The 22000-nt window shown below is 37.5% G+C and overlaps 1 protein-coding gene and 2 non-coding genes across 3 annotated transcripts in view; 1 reads left to right on the top strand and 2 right to left on the bottom strand.

The window, feature by feature from the left end:
- Positions 1-22000, top strand: part of LOC124622897 (sorbitol dehydrogenase-like) — a 102471-nt gene that overhangs the window by 27683 nt on the left and 52788 nt on the right. The window contains exon 2 of the mRNA XM_047148687.1: positions 169-202. Coding sequence (XP_047004643.1) covers positions 169-202 — 34 coding nt within the window. The remainder of the gene's footprint in view (positions 1-168; positions 203-22000) is intronic.
- Positions 2853-2927, bottom strand: Trnap-cgg. The gene has a single exon. It is a non-coding gene; the product is annotated as a tRNA-Pro (tRNA).
- Trnat-cgu lies at positions 3154-3228 on the bottom strand. Its single transcript has one exon. It is a non-coding gene; the product is annotated as a tRNA-Thr (tRNA).

The following is a 22000-nucleotide window of genomic DNA, read 5'->3' as shown; positions in this document are numbered from 1 at the left end:
ATGTACAATATGTTCAATGAATTTCATTACTAACTATTGGGATGACTATAGTGAAACCAATAATTAAATGATTTTTTAATTGTTTTCATTTCCATTACATTGGTAGTACATACTATCTGATCTGTCAAACAAACACTGGTCAATATAACTGATTTGAATTTTTTTCAGGAAAATAGGCCAATTCCAGAGCCTGGAGAGAATGGTAAGTCTTATGTGAAATTTTTAACGTAATTTTATTTCATCTAATTAATAACATTGACTAAAAAATGAAATTTTTGCAAACACATAAATGTAAAGAAAAAATACTTTGTGAAATTAATGTAGCAGCAAATAATGGGGTGACATGCATTTAAAGAATGCAATAAACACACAAATTTGTACACACAATGGCCTGATTAGCTAACTTCAGTGCTAATTAACAATTATTTCTCAGCACAATGTACCCTGCAATACTCTTACAAACCCAGTCTGTTTCTGAGCACCCTGTGTACAGGTAGTTTCAAGAGGAAAGGTAAATATTTTAGGAGGTGGTAGTATACACAAATTGCAATGGAAAATGCTGTATAACATGCATCCAATTTTTATTGAATACAGAGATGCAGCTGGGATCAGTGCATTTTCATGTCATTTGTTGGTACACCAGTTGCTATGGGCATATTTATGGAATGTCAGCAGTAGAGTGTTGATGTTCACATTGTGAAGTTGTGCTTTAGTTTACATTGAAATTTTAATTGTGATTTGTTGGCCAAGTCTACTGTATTGTCACACGTAAACCTACCGCGCTTATTTACAAATGCTGAGTATGCCAATGTGGTATTCGTGTAGGGTTTTATAATGGAAATGCTGCTGCTGCTTGTAGAGAATATGACATAAAATTTCCTAATCACAGACTACCAGATTCAAGGGTGTTTACACATGTGTTCAATACACTGTTTGACACTGGTACAGTGCCCAGCAGGCCTCTATTGCATCTGAACATGTGAATGAACAGACTGTGGGTGAATTACAAGACATTCAGTCAGCAGAATGTAGTTCTTCAACAAGCACACATAGAATTTTTGTAAGTATTTGTTCCACAAACAAGAGTATGGTGGACATTACATATGCACGGGTTCCACCTGTATCATTTAGAGCTCATTCAACACCTTCAAGTAGAAGATAAAGATAGACAATTGGAATTTTGTCATTGGATAATTGAAAATCACCATGTGATCCCACTTTTACTCTTCATTGAAGAAGCCTCTTTCACTCATGATGACATCAATAACACTCATAATTCACATCAGTGGTCTGAAGAAAACCAAAATGCCATTGAGGAGACACATTTTGAAGCACACTTCTCTGTAAATTTGTGGTGCATTTTGATAGACAATCAGTTGATTGGGCCTGTTGCAATACCAAATCATCTTACAGGACTCTGTTACCTACACTTTCTTGAAAATGTGCTTCCAGTATTACTGGGAGAGAGTCCTTTGGCTGCAAGAATGTGTTTGTTCATTCAGCATTATGGGGTTTCTGCACATTGTAGTCATCAGGTGACATGCCATTTAAACCTAATATTGGTCAGTATACATGGGCACGTTCCTTGGCCACCAAGGTCTCTCGACATGACACCCTTGGATTTTGGCCTGTGGGGATGGTTGAAAGACAAAGTCTACAAAGAAAAAGTAGCCAAAAGAGCCTATTTGATCATTCAGATTGTAAGTAGTGCAGCCATCACAAAAGAATACAAAGATGACCTCAGAAGAACTACAAATGGTGTTATCAAGAGAAGTCAAAAGTGGATTGAATTTGGTGGTGGAATTTTTGAAAATCAACTGTGAAAATCCTCATTTGCCTTTGCTTTAAGTGATTTTACATACTAACAGCTGTATCTCTTTACTCAATAACAATTGGACACATGTTATATGGCATCTTTTATTGCAATTCGTCTATACAACCACATCCTAAAATATTTACTATCGCTCCTGAAACATCCTGTACAACACTTCTAATTCTCACAACAAGAAAGCAGTAGATACCCAGAACTGTATCAATGCAACTGCTACAGCAACACTTAAAATTGAACAAATTCTTCTTAGCTTAGCTACTAGACTGAAAGTGTCACTGTTGTCTACACTGTAGCATTGAGTAAACCCTTCCTGACAAGTCCTGTTTTATATTTCTCTTCACTTTCACATGGATTAGTCTTTACATGACAGATCAACTTAAATGACACATCTCTTACTGTATTTGGTATAACAGTTAATTCCCAAGTCTAATTCTCTTGTAGTCACTTCATTTCATTTTCCATACATTGCTCCTGGTGAAAGCTTTGTGCTGTCAACAGCTTCTTCATATGACTCTGAATTTCCTTTCATTACATCAATTATCTCTTCAGTGATCATTACAAAGTCAGTAAGCCATGAAGCCTTCATTAATGTTGAATGATTTCAGTACTGTTTATGAGATTGAATAAACAGTTCCTCTTCTCTGTTACCAGCAGGGTTCTCTTAAATTTTAGATTTATCAGTCCAAGATCGTGTCATTGAGCTATATAGTTTCCTTTTTTATTTTGCTTAATATCCTATGATGACAATTTGAATTTGCATTTGAAAAAATTGGGTTCAACAAAAGTAATTATGTTTTTACTGCCATGAAAGAAATGTTTAATTATTAACCAATAAATTTCAGACCTAATTAACTCAAATAAAAATTTTTTAATTCCAAAATTTTATGTCACTCATTATGACTTCATATGCTAAGTAATAGAAAATTTCAATGTTTAAACAAACTGTTACATTCCAGAATGAGATTTTCACTCTGCAGCGGAGTGTGCGCTGATATGAAACTTCCTGGCAGATTAATACTGTGTGCCCGACCGAGACTCGAACTCGGGACCTTTGCCTTCCGCGGGCAAGTGCTCTACCAACTGAGCTACCGAAGCACGACTCACGCCCGGTACTCACAGCTTTACTTCTGCCAGTACCTCGTCTCCTACCTTCCAAACTTTACAGAAGCTCTCCTGTGAACCTTGCAGAACTAGCACTCCTGAAAGAAAGGATACTGCGGAGACATGGCTTAGCCACAGCCTGGGGGATGTTTCCAGAATGAGATTTTCACTCTGCAGCGGAGTGTGCGCTGATATGAAACTTCCTGGCAGATTAAAACTGTGTGCCCGACCGAGACTCGAACTCGGGACCTTTGCCTTACGCGGGCAAGTGCTCTACCAACTGAGCTACCGAAGCACGACTCACGCCCGGCAAAGGTCCCGAGTTCGAGTCTCGGTCGGGCACACAGTTTTAATCTGCCAGGAAGTTTCAAACTGTTACATTATTATCATATCTGATTTAATATTCTCTATTGCAAAAAGAAATAATAATAATAATAATGCAATGACACACGTTTTATATAATACAATATATGTAAATAATGTACAGAACCAATAACCATGTTTCATATTAATTGCTTGCAATTTCAAGCCAAGTTCCTACTTTATCTATTGAAATGTATTGTGTAATTCCAAATTAATTACTTATCATAAAGTATATATGAAAACTGGTATCAAACACTTTATAAACAAATTTTAACCTATGCCAGTATGCTTTAGAAGGTGATACTCAGAGGCTAACAGCACCCTACACAGCACAACAGAACACTCAAGTAAAGAAGCTGATTTCCCTGCAGACATAGGGTCAGAATTGGTTGGAGTGTCTGTTTACATTCTAAAGCTATTAAAATATATGTTAAAGTCACCACATACTACAAACATCACACCTTGTTTTATGCAGCTTATTGAAGAAAATTTCCATTTTTTCTGAAAATACCTCAAACTTTCCCGTTGGAGAGCAGTACACTGTAGCTATTATCAAACCTAATTTTGGAATTTTTATCATTGTCATCTCAAAGTCTTTTTCACAACTTAGGGAGGTGACATTATCTATTTTAGTAACCTCTATATTATCTTTTACATATATGGCTACACCTCCATAGTGACCACTAGGTCTACAATAGTACTCAGCCAGAGTGAAATTGTGTAGGCAGACAGATTTAATTAAGTTCTGAAAAACACATTACAGAAATATCTTCTAGTTCATGCATTAATAAAATATTTAGTTCTTCTACTTTATTGCTTAGGGACTGAACATTTTGCTGAAAGATCTTTATTACAGAATTTGTGGGAAAATCTACAGTACCACCTACCTTCAGTTTAAATGTTTCTTGTTTGTGTAATTTGTAGCTACTGCTTTTGGCAGTAAAAAATCATTCAGATGAGGAGGCTGCCTGATGTTTCTTCTAGTTGTGTGAGATGAGTCTTCCCTAGTGATCCATTTCTCCAAGGTACTCTGATCTGCAATCTTTTTGTGCTTCTTGTCACTCTTGTTTACAAGATGGCAGATTTCTTCAGTATTCAGAGATGAGAGTTTATCCACTTGTCTTAGGCTACTACAATCTTTGATGAATATAGGATTGGTTTCTGGGAAAAATATAGAAGTGTACTTATCAAAAATTATGTTGGTTTTTCAACAAATTCAAAGCATTGGTAAGATAATGCATGATGGTTTGGTAGCTGCAATCATACTAAGTGGGCTTCCAGCAGATTTTCAACCCTTAATTATGATAATTGAGCATTCAGTTATCAGTACTGCTAGTGATTTAGTAAGTCAGCAGTAACTCAGTAATTGGCAAAACATCAGTTTGCTTTGGAAATTGAAACTTCAGATTCAGCATTGCCTGCTAGAAAGTCAGAAGTCAAATATCGATTGTAATGTTTGAAATTCTGAGTCATTTCCATGTTATTAATGTCAGAAAATAGTTCATAAGATCAGTGAGTCCAGATCTAGAAAGAAAGCAAATAAATCATGAACTTCTGTGAATGCCTTGAAAACTAAAAATGAAAATGCATGAGTGGCTCTTATTGCATCTTCCTGTCATGGTGATAGCTGGAACTTAGATCCTGGATGTAATGACATATTATGAATGATAAAGATTCCTTCAATAGTTTTGATCTGATCATAACTACAAACATTTCAGTAGTAGATAACAGCAATCTTGATGCAATCACAGGTAGCAATGTTCAGCCTGAAGTTACAGTTGCTGACAAGAATAAGCAGATGACTAATAATCCATTAATGAATGCATTTATTAAAGGAAAAATTGGTTGATGGGCTGAATTGGATGAACATCAATTAGCATCAATCAGTTCTTGCATAAAAGGAAAATGGTCTTGGCAAACTTTTCCTAAACCATGAAGCAGAAGAGTGAAAGAACTATTTGATACAGAATGTTCTGATGTTTATGGACCAAGTACCTATCTCAAACCCTGATAGATTCCAAACCAACAACCTCCTTCCTAATCACCATGACCAATATATCCTCACCCTTAATTACTTCTCTTTCGAAGATATTATCTACAAATAAATCCAAGGTACAGCTGTGGGCCCCCACATGGCACCATCCTATGCCAATCTATTCATGGGCCATCTAGAGGAAACCTTGCTAAACACCCAGAATCCTAAATCCCTCATCTGGTTCAGATTCATTGACGACACCGTTGTGATCTAGATTGAGTATGATGACACCCTGTCCACATTTTTCCAGAAACTCAACAGCTTCTCCTCCATATGCCTCACCTGGTCCTACTCTACTCAACAAACCACTTTCCTAGATGTTGACCTCCACCTCAAAGATGGCTATATCAGTACCTCTGTCCATAACAAATCTACTAACTACATCCAATACCTCCACTTCGACAGCTGCCACCTGTTCCATACCAAGAAGTCCCCTTCCATACAACCTAGCCACCTGTGGTTGATGCATCTGCAATGATGAGAGGTCCATCTCAAAATATACTGAGGGTCTCACTGAGGCTTCTACAGACTGTAATTATCCTCTCAAGCTGTACAAAAAAATCTATTCTGCCTAATTGTTTTAGTCTCCCACAATCTCTCAAAGTCTCACCATCCTGCCTCAGAGTAGCATTCCCTGGTAACACAGAACCACCCAGGACTGGAGCAACTGAATTAATTCTCTATCAGGGTTTCTACTACCTCTCGCCACACCCTGAAATGAGAAATTTCCTGCCAGCTATCCTCCCCACACCTCCCACAGTGGGGTTCCCACTGTACGCTGAACCTACACAATGTACTCATCCATTCCTATACAACTCTTGTTCACAACCCCTTACCTCATGGCTCATATTTCTGTAATAGACCTAGATGCAAGACTGGTCTCATACATCCTCCCAACACCAACTACTCCAGTCTGGTCACAAACATCACCTGTCCCATCAAAGGCAGGCTACCTGTGAAATCAGCCATGTAATCTACAAGCTGGACTGCAACCACTGTGCTGTGTTCTATGTGGCCATGGAAGCCAACAAGCTGTCTGTTTACATGAATGGCCACCGACAAACTGTGGCTGAGAACCAAGTGGACCACGCTGCTGCTGACCACACTCAACAACACGACAATCTTTTTGTTGTGCGTATCTGCAACTTAGCATCTCACCTATATGGTGAGTAGAAACTTCCATTTTCATAATACTGTTACATTCCATCCAGATTTTTCTTTGTTTGATTTTTGTCTGTTTTACATTATGAAGCAGCCTGTTATCTTTGACCCATGAATGTAATTGATCAGTGGTTCTATCTATAGCTGAGTACAGTTTCTTCTGTAGCAGATATGAGAACAGTGGTCTCATCGGCAAGCAGATGCATTTTATTCTCTGATAAGCTATGTGGAAGATCATTTATGCAAAGTAAAAACAACAAGGGGCCTAATACTGAGCCTTGAGGAATGCCTTGTTTTATGGTTTGCGTGGAAGAATGTGCAGCACTGGTTATTCCTGAGCTCTTGATTTCATGTAATTCAACACACTGTTGTTGATCTTTCAGATAGCTTTTAAACCAATCATGGGCAGATCTTCTTATTCCATAGGAATACATTCTTGCAGCATTATGCTATGTTTAGCCATGTTGAAGGCATAGTTCTAGAAAAATACCTATAGCTGTAAGTTTTTTGTTGCCAAGCTCCAGAATAAGATCTATTAATTCATGTAATGTAGTTTTCTTTCCTTGGAAGGGAATCAGAGCAGGTGACAAGATATTTGGTTTGTTTGGAAATGAATTAAGTCCGATGGTCATTATGTATTCAGATACTTCACCAAATACTGAGAGCATCACAACAGGATGGTACATGCTAGGATCTTGTTTACTTCCCTTTTTATGAACAGGTATTATATTTGAAATTTTGAGCCTACTTGGAAATGAACCATTCAGGAATGAGGAGTTTATTGTGTGAGCCAGTAGTTTACTTATAAAGTTACTGCAGTTGTGAAGGAGAAGGAACTTGAATTGGTCTTGTCCAGGAGATGATTTAATCTTTATTTTGTTATGAATCATTTTTTCTATCATTGTTTCTGATGTTGGCAATAATAACAGTGTGTCACAGCATAAATTTGGTTCTAATTGTATGAGATGATTATTTTTGAGGCAATTAGCCAGGCTTTCAACTGTTTTTGTGAATTAGTGGTTGAATTAAACTGCTGTTTCCTTTTTGTGGAGGAATGATTTTCCATTTACTTTTAGATTAATATCACTTGGTTGTTGCTTTTCTCTACTAGAGTTCATATAAATGATTTGTGGCATGAATTTGCTGTTATTTGATGCCTTTTCTAGGAGTTTGTCATTCTTTGGCTCCACTAATTACATTCCTAAATATCATTTTACATGAAGTAAAGTATTTCTTAAATTCTTCACTAATGCCTAGTTCAGTTGTGCTAATAGAGAAAAGTTCTCTTTTCCTTTGATATGGTCTGATGATTCCTGGGGTGATTCATTTGGAGGGTGTTCTGTTGTTGTTAATACTTTTCACTCGTAAGGGAATGTAGGAGTTAAAATAATGGCAGAAAATGTCTAGGAATACTTCATATTTGGTGTCTATGGTTTGAGCCTCATATACATTTTGCCAGTTTTCTTTCCGAATATCAGAGAGGTAAGTGTGCATATTATTTTTATTGAACTTTCTTCTCTATACAATAAGTTTTTTTTATTTGAGGCTCATTCAATCTCAAATTAATTTGCATAATTAGTTCATTATGGTCTTAGAACCCTAAATTTACAGAGGATACTGTGCAACTGATGTTAGTGTCTACTTGTTCCAGACAGCTAATACTATGGTTTTTTTCGTCTGGTCTGAGATTTGACCATCAAGTCAAGGTTGTAGCCACTCATAAAATGTTTTAAGCTTAAATGGCTAGTTCTTCTGAAAGAAAATTTATGTTAAAATCACCCATTGAAAATAGTATAATAGTTTCTTTTACTTAATTTTTCTATTACTAATGCTGTTTTTTGTAGATGAAGCACATGGTGCCATATGGTGATCTGTAGGCCTTATTATATAAACATTCAAGTCTGTAAGCCCAAGAGCAGACAGTTCTATCTCTTTTTCAAAGCTACATGATTAGCATATGTCTTGTGGTGTAGCTGTAATGTTGTCTTTTACAAATATTCAGCTCCCACCACCTCTAAAATTTTTCTTGAAAAGTCACTCACAAGTCTGAACTGTGGTAACACAACACTTTATATTTTGAAAGATCTCATAAAGTGCCCAGTAACACACAAAATCATTGCTTCTGACAGGTCACTTCCACTTGTAATTAAAATTTCTAATTCATTTAGTTTACTTTTGAACTGTTGTACATTATGAAAATAATCCATTAGTTCAAGGGATTTTTTGTTAATTTGCACTCATACATTGATGAGATTTATTGCACACTACCTTTTCAATTAATTCATTGAAAGCATTACAGTGAATCTCAGCCTCTTTTGAAGATGCTGTTTTCTCTTTTCTTATAGGAGGGTAAGAAAATCCTCCTCTATAAGTATAATCTGCCATGATCTTAAATTGATACTAACAGGTGGAGCTTCTGGTGCTTCTGAACTCGGATCTGCCGCTGCTGTTGTTGCTACTTGTGGTTTCCAGGTCCGAGCTTGGCTGTTATTTAGATGTTCTTCTGGAGAGGCATCTTTGTGGGTGGATTGGTGGGTCTTTGGGGGGACAGGTGGAAATGTGCGTGGTGGTCCTTCTGAGGCAGTATCTGCTGCTGTTGTTGTCTTTAGTGGGTCCGCTATTGTTTCTGCTGACAGGTCCCATCTTAGTTCTTGATTAGATGTTCTTCTGTATGTGCTAAATGGATCATCCATTTAACAGATAACTGCTACCAGCAGTATAAATTTAGATTGAAGATATGTAATGCCGTAAATATATTACACAACTATCAAGCCATGAATGAATCTGATCTAAGAATTTATCACCATCATGTACAATTCCTGAGTAATAAGATTGATAAAATTAATATACTTCTAACAGATAAGCTAAAGGACATCTCAGTAACAAGCATTTCTGAACTGTGGTTCAATCCTGAATTAATTTCATGTACAAAAATAAATGAGTTCATTTTGTCTTATTACTACTGCAGATATAATAATGTGCAGAGTAGGTTAGCACTTAAGATAAAAGAAAATATAAATTTTACTACTCTAGCAGACATAGCTTGACAACATAAATTAATTCAACAATTACTGAACAAAGAAAAATGGCAACAGGTTTATAAAATTGATAACCTAACTGAGAAATTTATTACATTCATTCATATATTAAGCCATGACCTTCAAGCTGCATTTCCACAAAAACGTGTACCTATAAAGACAATGTAGGAAAAGGTAGATTGTGACTCCCCACAAACATAACACACACACTAAGTTGCAGGCAGCCACAATTAAAAGACACTTACACATAAGCTTTTGGCCACGGCCTTCATTGGAAAAATGGAAAAAGAAACATACACCATTCATTCACACAAGCAATGATACCAAATGCACGCAAGACTGCCACTCCGCCAGCTTGGACTAGAATACAACTACCACGTGGCATGGTAGTAGCAATCTGGAGGGGGCGGGGAAAGGGTAAGGTAAGATCAAGGGTAAGGGGTATGACAGAGGGGCTGGAAACTGTTGGATGGAGGGTGTGGAGACAGTATGTTACTGTAGGCTGATGCCAGAATAATTATAGGAGCAGAGAATGTGTGTAAGGATAACTCGCATCTGCACAGTTCAGAAAAGCTGATGGTGGAGGGGAGGATCCAGATGGCTCAGGTATCAACACTGTTATGTTCAGCTGATCCTAGTGGCAAGGGGTTGGAATTGGGAGTGGCATAGGGATGGAATAGGATGTTGGCAGGTCAGCTGGGCAATGGAACCCCACTTTAGTAGGAATGGGAAGGATCTCAAATAGAATTTCCGGGCATGATGATAAGTAAGCAAAGCGCTGGTTGTGGTTTAATTGTTCCATACCAGGATGCTGAATAGGAATATGGACATGGAAATGGCATTAATAATTGCATGAATAATTGGAAAAATTGATTGGAAAGAATAGTTGAGAAAATTTTGAAGGTCATTCATGTATTTGTGCACAATCTTGAGTGAACTTTAACTGATACCAATATCAACAGATCTTTACTATCATTACATTCAAGGTTAATAAACATAATTTTCATTACATACTGTTGCTTCCAGTAGTGTGTGGTACCAAATAATCACCACAACCATTGAAACTGTTGATCTACCTGTTGATGTTGTGGTCTTCAGTCCTGAGACTGGTTTGATGCAGCTCTCCATGCTACTCTATCCTGTGCAAGCTTCTTCATCTCCCAGTTCCTACTGCAACCTACATCCTTCTGAATCTGTTTAGTGTATTCATCTCTTGGTCTCCCTCTACAATTTTTATCCTCCACGCTGCCCTCCAGTACTAAATTGGTGATCCCTTGATGCCTCAGAACATGTCCTACCAACCAATCCCTTCTTCTAGTTAAGTTGTGCCACAAACTTCTCTTCTCCCCAATCCTATTCAATACCTCCTCATTAGTTATATGATCCACCATCTAATCTCCAGCATTCTTCTGTAGCACCACATTTCGAAAGCTTCCATTCTCTTCTTGTCCAAACTAGTTATTGTCCATGTTTCACTTCCATACATGGCTACGCTTCATACAAATACTTTCAGAAACGACTTCCTGACACTTAAATCTATACTCGATGTTAACAAATTTCTCTTCTTCAGAAACGCTTTCCTTGCCATTGCCAGTCTACATTTGATATCCTCTCTACTTCGACCATCATCAGTTATTTTGCTCCCCAAATAGCAAAACTCCTTTACTACTTTAAGTGTCTCATTTCCTAATCTAGTTCCCCCAGCATCACCCAACTTAATTTGACTACATTCCATTATCCTTGTTTTGCTTTTGTTGATGTTCATCTTATACCCTCCTCTCATGACACTGTCCATTCCGTTCAACTGCTCTTCCAAGTCCTTTGCTGTCTCTGACAGAATTACAATGTCATCAGCGAACCTCAAAGTTTTTATTTCTTCTCCATGGATTTTAAAACCTACTCCAAATTTTTCTTTTGTTTCCTTCACTGCTTGCTCAAAATATACACATTGAATAACTTTGGGGATAGGCTACAACCCTGTCTCACTCCCTTCCCAACCACTGCTTCCCTTTCGTGCCCCTCGAATCTTATAACTGCCATCTGGTTTCTGTACAAATTGTAAATAGCCCTTTGCTCCCCCTATTTTACCCCTGCCACCTTCAGAATTTGAAAGAGAGTATTCCAGTCAACATTGACAAAAGCTTTCTCTAAGTCTATAAATGCTAGAAACGTAGGTTTGCCTTTCCTTAATCTAGCTTCTAATATAAGTTGTAGGGTCAGTATTGCCTCACGTGTTCCAACATTTCAGAATCCAAACTGATCTTCCCCGAGGTCAGCTTCTACTAGTTTTTCCATTCGTCTGTAGAGAATATGCGTTAGTATTTTGCATCCGTGACTTATTAAACTGATTGTTTGGTAATTTTCACATCTGTCAGCACCTGCTTTCTTTAGGATCGGAATTATTATATTCTTCTTGAAGTCTGAGGGTATTTCACCTGGCTCACACATCTTGCTCACCAGATGGTAGAGTTTTGTCAGGACTGGCTCTCCCAAGGCTGTCAGTAGTTCTAATGGAATGTTGTCTACTCCCAGGGCCTTGTTTCGACTCAGATATTTCAGTGCTCTGTCAAACTCTTCATGCAGTATCGTATCTCCCATTTCATCTTCATCTACATCCTCTCCCATTTCCATAATATTGTCCTCAAGTACATTGCCCTTGTATAGGCCCTCTATATACTGTCTATAAGTTCTTAAACACACACACCACAATATTTTTAGTATAAGTAAACCAAGTTGAAAGGTACCTATCAAGACTGAGTCATTAGCTGCACATTAATTCCATTGTGTTTATTCCTGAGTGTGACAATGTTGATGCAGGAACACTCATCCAGATATGATGGTAATTATTCTTATGTAACTCTTGAGGCTTTCCCGGCGAGATTTTGACATGTGGAATAATCGGGTCTACCGCAGGATGTTTGTGTCGCTCTGGCACAATATTGCGGTCACGTAACCCATTGCCTTCTTCAGGTGCTACCTGAGACTACCATATTGGAGGATCTTGTCCAGTATTTATGCCCAGAGGGCGCTATGTACTCTCTTTCCCATCCGCGCCCGCCTGGCACTGCAAAGAGGCTAGATGTTGTCTGTGCAGCTAATGAAGGACATATTGAACATTTATAATGGATTTTTATAAACTTCTGTCTTTTCTGAGTAATTTAGTATGCAATTTATTGGTGTTAAGCCCTTCTTTCTAATAAATAACTCTACTTAAAATCAGGTCATTCTTTTTGGGACACACTGTATAATAAATTTACAACTATATTTACTTGAGGTATGGTTTTTTTCTTATGTTTATATGGTAAGTTTATATGGTACCTAACACTCTACAAGAATTTATCTTTCTTCGCTTTAGAATGTGTTGGTGCACGATTTCCTGGAAGAAAAAAACTTAATACTAATTTAAAACTAAATCTTCATAGATAATTGTATGGCTGCTAATACTTTATTCATGTATTCAGCCATCTATTCATTCCCTGCAGTGTGCAGTTTTGCTATCACAAAACTTATTTCATTTCACATGTGTCTCTCTACTTGCCTTATTAATCTGAAAGATAAAGTGTTTTAGAGGCATGGTGCGACAGTTTGCCATTTATACTGTACTCGTTTGTTTACCTTCAGCAAGACTTTTCTTGTCTATCAAGTATGATTAGTGCATGCACTTTCTATATTTAGGTATGTAAATATTGTACAAGTATGATTAGTGCATGCACTTTCTATATTTAGGTATGTAAATATTGTACATATGTAGATATAATGTATAAAGTGGCAGATCTTAAGTAAATACGTTGCAGTTTAGCATACCTGTTCTGTGTATATAATCCCTTAGCTTGTCTTTGTGTGAGTGTCTTGTGTAGGTATTCACAGTTGCAGTATAGACTCTCTCACGTCTCTGTTTCTTTGATAGGCTCTAAAATGCTGTTGTGGGCTGTATCTTGTCAGGGTTGTTTGTTTTGGGTGCTTCAACACTTCCAGCTGTGCCTGTCTGGTGTGCATGCACTTGTTATTTGTTGATTAACTTACTCCCCAATGTGCATGCGCTTCGTTGCTCTGATACCACTTGCATCATGCTGAGTTGTGTATTGCATTGCATGCTACCATGCGTTCACATCTTCATTTATTTGTTTACAACTGGGCTATGCACAAAGCAAAGCGTTGTATTTAAGTACCATTGTCATCTCTAGATACTTAAAAATAAAATTCTTACTTGTTGCAACCACTGATCTTATCAATTAAATATTTGACATATAAGGAAAAATACAAGCAAAAATTTTCCTTAACAACTAACAACATATTTTCTGGAATGCGGCTTTCCAGCAGCGACTTGCCAAAAGAAAGCACTGGCAGGTCGATAGACACACAAATAAACACAAACATACACACAAAATTCAAGCTTTCGCAACCAATGGTTGCTTCGTCAGGAAAGAGGGCCTTTACAAATGTCTGCTTGTGTCTGTGTATGTGTGGATGGATACGTGTGTGTGTGTGAGTGTATACCTGTCCTTCTTTCCCCTAAGGTAAGTCTTTCCACTCCAGGGATTGGAATGACTCCTTACCCTCTCCCTTATATATATATATATATATATATATATATGTATGCAACTTAGAGAGTATACAGCCCTTCTTTCAATACATTTTCAACATTTTCAAGACTTTGTGTGGGTATAGACCCTTGTCTTTACCCGTTTTCATGTGTCCCAATTGGTATGCTCCTGGGTAGGTGATTTTAGTAATTATGTATGGTCCGCTGTATAGTAGTTACCACTTACACTTCAGTTTTCCCATTTTTGTCAATTTGGGATGTGTTCTAAGTAACACCTTTCGTCATATAAAAATTGTTTTGCATGTTTCAATTTCCTGTCATAAATTCCTTTCCTGTAATTAGGCCAGGATTCAAATTTGATTACTGCTTGTCATATTTTATCATCCAATGATAATTCCTGTATCATTATCTTGGGAAAATGTTTCTCCCACTCGTCTACTTGTTTGCAATGGAACATCAGCTCATTTGGCGTAAATCCAGTGGATACAGGGGGAGGTTGTTAATAACTTTTGAGAAGGGAGTGACATATTCAATCAGCTTCATATGTTTACAAGATATATAGGTCCTTAAAAACCTGTTGAATTCCTTAAACACCCTCTATGGGGGATGCTTCAGGAAGAAATTTGGATACTAAAATGTGTTTGATTTGGTTAGAATCCACAAATTCTTTCCATTTACATCCAACAAAATATTAGGCATTATCTGTTAACATGACTTCTGGTTTTCCCACTCTTACAAAATAATCCTCTTTTATTTTTATTATAACTGATCTGGCTGTAATGTTCTGTACAGCACACAATTTTATGTATTTGCTGAAAATATCATGCAGACCTCCTATATACTTTATGCCATTATTACCTCTAGAATAGGGTCCATACGCACCCAGAGATACCTTTCCTAGAGGTTTTTTAGCCACAATGGGATGCATTTCAGTCTGTTTGGAGATGTTAGAATATTTAGTTTTCTGGCAGACAATACACTTTATTACCACCTTTAGTGCTCTTCATCTAAGGTTGGGGAAATAACAATATTTACCTAGTTTATCAGTGCACTTTGCAGTGCCATAATGGCCCCAAATATTGTGTGTGCCAGATAAAATCATCCACATATTCCTCTGGCAAACATGCCCACCATTATTCTTGTTCGAGATGGTCCCTATGGAATAGAACACCTTTGTGAATAGTGAAAACCTCTTTAACTTTTCATCACCATAAGTTTTACTCTTGCCTTATTCCAGCGTGTGTCTTTCTGCTGTAATTGCTCAAGGTGTTTACAAATGTGGACATAGTATGGTCGGGAGTGTTTTGTCTTCCATAAACTTAGCTCTTATTTCACCTTCCTGCTCTAACAGATTGTTAAAGCCTGAAATAAGTTCTGCAGAAATTTTTACGAAGTCTCAGACGGTGTTCAGGAAAGATAGATTAGGGAGGATTGGTGGTGGAATGTTTGTGTCTGTCAGTAGTGGTTTATCTTGTAGTGAAGTCGAAGTAGATACTCCGTGTGAATTGGTATGGGTGGAGGTTATACTTAACAGCTGAACTAAGTTAATAATTGGCTCCTTCTACCGACCCCCAGACTCCGATGATATAGTTGCTGAACAGTTCAGAGAAAATTTGAGTCTCGTAACAAATAAATACCCCACTCATACGGTTATAGTTGGTGGGGACTTCAACCTTCCCTCGATGGCCATAATACTAGAAACAGAACATCTGTAGACGTACTATATCATAGATTATCAAAATTGCATAACTCTGACCTAGTTCTTGGACTAAGGATGTTTAATAGACTAAGTGCTGACTTTAAAGAACTGCCTATAAATATCTTTAAAGCTAAATTATACAAGCTACTAGTGAACAATCCGTTTTACACCATTGATGAATTCTTTGAAGATGAAAATACTATATTCTAACATGTACCTATTTTATGTAAACCAATTTACATCGATATAGTAGTTTATGTAGAAATATATGCTCTTGACTTTGTCTATTGCTGTAATCAGCTGAACGACAATAAAATTATTATTATTATTATTATTATTATTATATGTTGGCAAAAATACTTGTTCAAAACCGGTGGTAGGCAGAAAACATATTCCGAGATTGCCCTAAATGCTTTCTCCAAAAATTATTGCGAGCAGTTAGTCCACGAACCCACACGGATTGTAAATGGTTGTGAAAACACACTTGACCTCTTAGCCACAAACAATCTAGAGCTAATAGAGAGCATCATGACTGATCCAGGGATTAGTGATCACAAGGTCATTGTAGCTAGGCTCAATACCGTTTCTTCCAAATCCACCAGAAACAAACACAAAATAATTTTATTTAAAAAAGTGGATAAAGTGTCACTAGAAGCCTTCCTAAGAGACAATTTCCATTCCTTCCGAACTGACTATGCAAATGTAGACGAGATGTGGCTCAAATTCAAAGATATAGTAGCAACAGCAATCGAGAGATTCATACCTCATAAATTGGTAAGAGATGGAACTGATCCCCCATGGTACACAAAACAGGCCCGAACGCTGTTGCAGAGGCAATGGAAAAAGCATACAAAGTTCAGAAGAACGTGAAATCCCGAAGATTGGCTAAAATTTACAGACGTGCAAAATTTGGCACGTACTTCAATGCAAGATGCCTTTAATAGGTTCCACAATGAAACATTGTCTCGAAATTTGGTAGAAAATCTGAAGAAATTCTGGTCATATGTAAAGTACACAAGCAGCAAGACGCAGTCAATACCTTCGCTGCGCAGTGCCGATGGTACTGTTACCGACGACTGTGCCACTAAAGTGGAGTTATTGAATGCAGTTTTCTGAAAGTCCTTCACCAGGGAAGACGAATGGAATATTCCAGAATTTGAAACATGAACAGCTGCTAGCATTAGTTTCTTAGAAGTAGATACATTAGGGGTTGTGAAGCAACTCAAATCGCTTGATAAGGGAAAGTCTTCAGGTCCAGATTGTATACCGATTAGGTTCCGTTCAGATTATGCTGATACAATAGCTCCCTACTTAGCAATCATATACAACCACTTGCTCACCGATAGATCTGTACCTACAGACTGGAAAATTGCACAGGTCGCACCAGTGTTTAAGAAGGGTAGTGGGTAGTAGGAGTAATCCATCGAACTACAGACCTATATCATTGACGTCAGTTTGCAGTAGGGTTTTGGGGCATATACTGTATTCAAACATTATGAATCACCTTGAAGGGAACCATCTATTGATACGTAATCAGCATGGTTTCAGAAAACATCGTTCTTATGCAACGCAGCTAGCTCTTTATTCGCATGAAGTAATGGCCGCTATCGACAGGGGATCTCAAGTTGATTCCATATTTTTAGATTTCCGGAAAGCTTTTGACACTGTTCCTCACAAGCGACTTCTAATCAAGCTGCAGGCCTATGGGGTATCGTCTCAGTTGTGTGACTGGATTTGTGATTTCCTGTCAGGAAGGTCGCAGTTCATAGTAATAGACCGCAAATCATCGAGTAAAACTTATGTGATATCAGGTGTTCCCCAGGGAAGCGCCCTGGGACCTCTGCTGTTCCTGATCTATGTAAATGACCTGGGTGACAATCTGAGCAGTTCTCTTAGGTTGTTCGCCGATGGTGCTGTAACTTACCGTCTAGTAAGGTCATCCGAAGACCAGTATCAGTTGCAAAGCGATTTAGAAAATATTGCTGTATGGTGTGGCAGGTGGCAGTTGACACTAAATAACAAAAAGTGTGAGGTGATCCACATGATTTCCAAAAGGAATCCGTTGGAATTCAATTACTCAATAAATAGTGTAATTCTCAAGGCTGTCGATTCAACTAAGTACCTGGGTGTAAAAATTACGAACAACTTCAGTTGGAAAGACCACATAGATAATATTGTGGGGAAGGCGAGCCAAAGGTTGTGTTTCATTGGCAGGACACTTCGAAGATGCAACAAGTCCACTAAAGAGACAGCTTACACTACACTCGTTCGTCCTCTGTTAGAATATTGCTGCGTGGTGTGGGATCCTTACCAGGTGGGATTGACGGAGGACATCGAAAGAGTGCAAAAAAGGGAAGCTCGTTTTGTATTGTCACATAATAGGGGAGAGAGTATGGCAGATATGATACGCGAGTTGGGATGGAAGTCATTAAAGCAAAGACGTTTTTTGTCACAGCGAGATCTATTTACGTAATTTCAGTCATCAACTTTCTCTTCTGGATGCGAAAATATTTTGTTGAGCCCAACCTACATAGGTAGGAATGATCATAAAAATAAAATAAGATAAATCAGAGCTCGAACAGAAAGATTTAGGTGTTCGTTTTTCCCGCGCGCTGTTTCGGGAGTGGAATGGTAGGGAGATAGTATGATTGTGGTTCGATGAACCCTCTGCCAAGCACTTAAATGTGAATTGCAGAGTAATCATGTAGATGTAGATGTAGATGTAAGCCTTGTGGTGATTGAAAAGAGTATCAGCTATCATGTTCTGGTTTTCTTTTGTACACTATTTCAAAATCGAATTCTTGAAGATACATACACTACCTGGCTATCCATTGGTGTAGCAATTTACAAGTTAACAAAAATGATAGGGACTGATGGTCACAGTATACTTTTGTGTGTTTACCCCAAAGGAAATATTCAACCATTTTCACTTTTTTGTGGTTTTTACTCATTTTTTAGAATTTATTAAGGTACCTCAGCTGTTACAGAATCTTATTTGGGTCAGAATTACAAATATGCCTTTGAATAATTTTTAACTTGAACCATTCCTGGAACCAATTTTCCTCACAATGAAGTTACTACAAATTAGTGTAAAATTTATAAACAAGGCTTATTTGCACCAGTATTTAACATTAATGTATTGGAAATTAAATGTAACTCATTTTTGCCAATATGCAAACAGGTGGTATACTTTATTATTTCCAATGAAAAATACATTTGCTACTTTGTGAATATTACTTACATTGCATGAAATATTGGAAAGCGAGGTGAAATGCAAAGTGGCACATTACAGGATGAACAAACATATTTTGTTCATTTTTCAGTGTCTTTTGTGCTGCAAAACCTACACCGCCTCCTGGTCTTTTGCTCCTTGGGAATATGAGACCAGACATTCATAAGCCTTACTTTCTGTGCCACTGCAGTGACACCTCTTTTGCTAGAACAGAAAGCAGGTGATGGGCCCTTATTCATTCTTGATGAAAATCCATTTATCAACTGCCTTGCTAGTCTCATTTGAAATGACAGCTGGTTTGCATTTTGTCTTGACAGTCGAAATAGTACATAAGAGTTGACGATAGCTAAGTCAACAAAAAAATAAAATAGTCAGCGCCACCATCTTACTGATTGCCTACCAACCATATACCTTTCTCGTATCTGGTCAAAATGATCTACTCAACCCATAGTACTATTATAAACATGTACTACTTCAGGACATGAAATGCTGATTGTGGATCCATCTTTCAATTTTCTTTTGATGAATGCAACATCTTTAGGATTATGTGGAGTGGAAAGGAGACAGACTGCTTTGCTATCTTGCCACTTAACAGCAGCAACACCAGATGTGACAGCAAATGTAAACTCTCCACGGTTTAGACTTGGTAATTTACTCACCAAAAATGGAGGTAGGCCTTCTCTGTTTCCTCTGACGGTACCACGGCTATAAAGCCCCATTTTCTCAGTTCCTTCATTAGTCTAAATGTTGAAAAGAAATTGTCAAAAACCACAGTTCTATTGGAATTAAAAAATGGTTTACAGAGTTCCAGCACTACTCTTTCACACATTTGGCAATCTTTGAATTCCCCTCCACTGGCAGTAGATTTACCTGTGTAGACATCAAAATTTGAAATAAACCTGTGTTTGCATCAGCAAGGCACCAAATTTTGTAACCTCTTTTTACAGGTTTCATGGGCATGTACTGTTTCAGGCTTGTTCTTCCTTTGAATGAAACCATTGACTCATCAACTGCAAGTGAAGTAGAAGGGTGATATACATTCAAATGGTTTTTGTTTAGGGCTGAGATAAGTGGTCCGATTTTGTACAACTTGTCATAACCAGGATCTTTTGTTGCTGGCTGAAACAAATTATCATTGCAGTGAAGGTTCTCTATTATTTTCTTATAGTGAACAAGTGTCATAACATTCGATACTGCATTTACATTTAGATATGGATCTGAGCTCCAGTAACTGGGTGCTTCAGGTAATTGGTGAATACCCATTACTATGATAATACCCAGAAAAGCTTTTATTTCCTGAACTGTGAGTTCCCTCCACTGTGCACTATTCTTCTGTCTGGCATACAAATTTGTCTGAAAGCAGATCTCTTGCATCAATTAATCGTCAAATAATTTTTCAAAATGCACAAGTTCATTGTCTGCCAAAGCAAAGTTTACTGTTGGTTTTGGGTCGAACACTGAGGGTAAATTTAGTTCTTCAAAGTGAGTTACATTATCATCCCAGTGAGAATCTGTAAATTCACCAGTTTCATCATCTTGCTCAAAATTCACTCCACTTTCACTCGCAACACTGATGTTTTCATCCATCAACGAATCTAGTTACACACCGTTGTTGACAATCTGTTCCATATAATTGTGTGTCCATGTTTCTAATGGTGTGCTTGGAGTAGACTAATGATCATGAGATGAAAAAACCTCCTCTAGATCATCATCATCAGCTTCAATGTCCGATTCTTCTGGATTATCTGGCAGTGAAAATAAAAAAATCCAGGATCTCGCTGTCTCGCAGATTCTGCATAAAGTAACAATAATATGTCTTAGTTCTAAACCACATACTGTACTTTTACTAGCACAAAATGTTACAGAATAAAGCTGTTTCTCTGAAATATAAGTCCTACAACATCCTAACATAAAGGAACTATAGGGTCACACAATGGTTACTGGGACACATGTGTCCCACCAACAACGCTAAAAAAATATTTTAGAAGTAAAATACGTTTTAAAAAGTGTAGTTGTCATTTGTAAATATCTAAGAAATTGAAAATAGCAAAAATACTTACTTTGGACATTTTTAGTAGTCAGAATACGACAAAAACTGTCTTGAGACACAAGAAATTGAAGTTTTGAATCGGAAACTCACATGACAACATACTGCAACAGTCATAGCCTTCTATAGACTGAGAATTCCAGTGTCTCGATTTTTTTCTGAGTTCAGAAGAGCTGCCAACAGATGGCAGGACTGAACAGAAATATGCAACTCACTTCCCTGTGTTTTAAATAAGGCCCAAAATTAGTGGGACATATGTGTCTCAGCAACCATCAAAGGGTTAAAGGATCAAATTACAGCCAAAAAATCCAACCCCATAACCAAACATTAAATTTCAGCTTCGGGTAAGATGGGACTGTTAAAGCTAATTACTTTAGGGATGAGATTTTCCTCTTCTTCTACCATTTGAAAATGGCATGCACCCAAACCTTGAGAAGATGCATTGGTGTAGAAGCTAAACTCCTTCTTCATGTCTGGTTGAGATAAAGTATTAGCATTTAATAAGGCTTGCTTATTGTTCTTGAAATCAGTTTGACATTGCTTGTCCCATAACAAAGGTCTGTTTTTCGGAGAAGATTGCATAAAGCATCACTGTTCTTAAGTTGGTTAGGGATGAATTTCCTGAAAAATGAGACCAGGTCTAAGTATGCCTTTAATTGCCTATTGTTTCAAAGAACAGGACTGATCCTAATGGCATCAAGTTTTTTAGGATCTGGCAGTGTGCCTTCCAAAGAGATTATGTGTCTTAAAATTTTTATCTTTTCTTGTCTGAGATAAGATTTCTTGGGATTTGCTGTTACTCCATGTTTGGCCCAAGTGGGTGTCGTGACTAAAAGGTCATCCATGTATACTGTTACCTTACTCAAAAATTTGGGTCCTAGCACTTTTTCCACAGCAGAGATAAATACACCTGCACTTACGTTCAGTTCAAATGGTAATACTTGAAATTT

This window comes from Schistocerca americana, chromosome 7 (genome assembly GCF_021461395.2).
Source record: "Schistocerca americana isolate TAMUIC-IGC-003095 chromosome 7, iqSchAmer2.1, whole genome shotgun sequence".
Lineage (NCBI taxonomy): Eukaryota > Metazoa > Arthropoda > Insecta > Orthoptera > Acrididae > Schistocerca > Schistocerca americana.
This window is presented reverse-complemented; position numbering and strand designations above follow the sequence as displayed.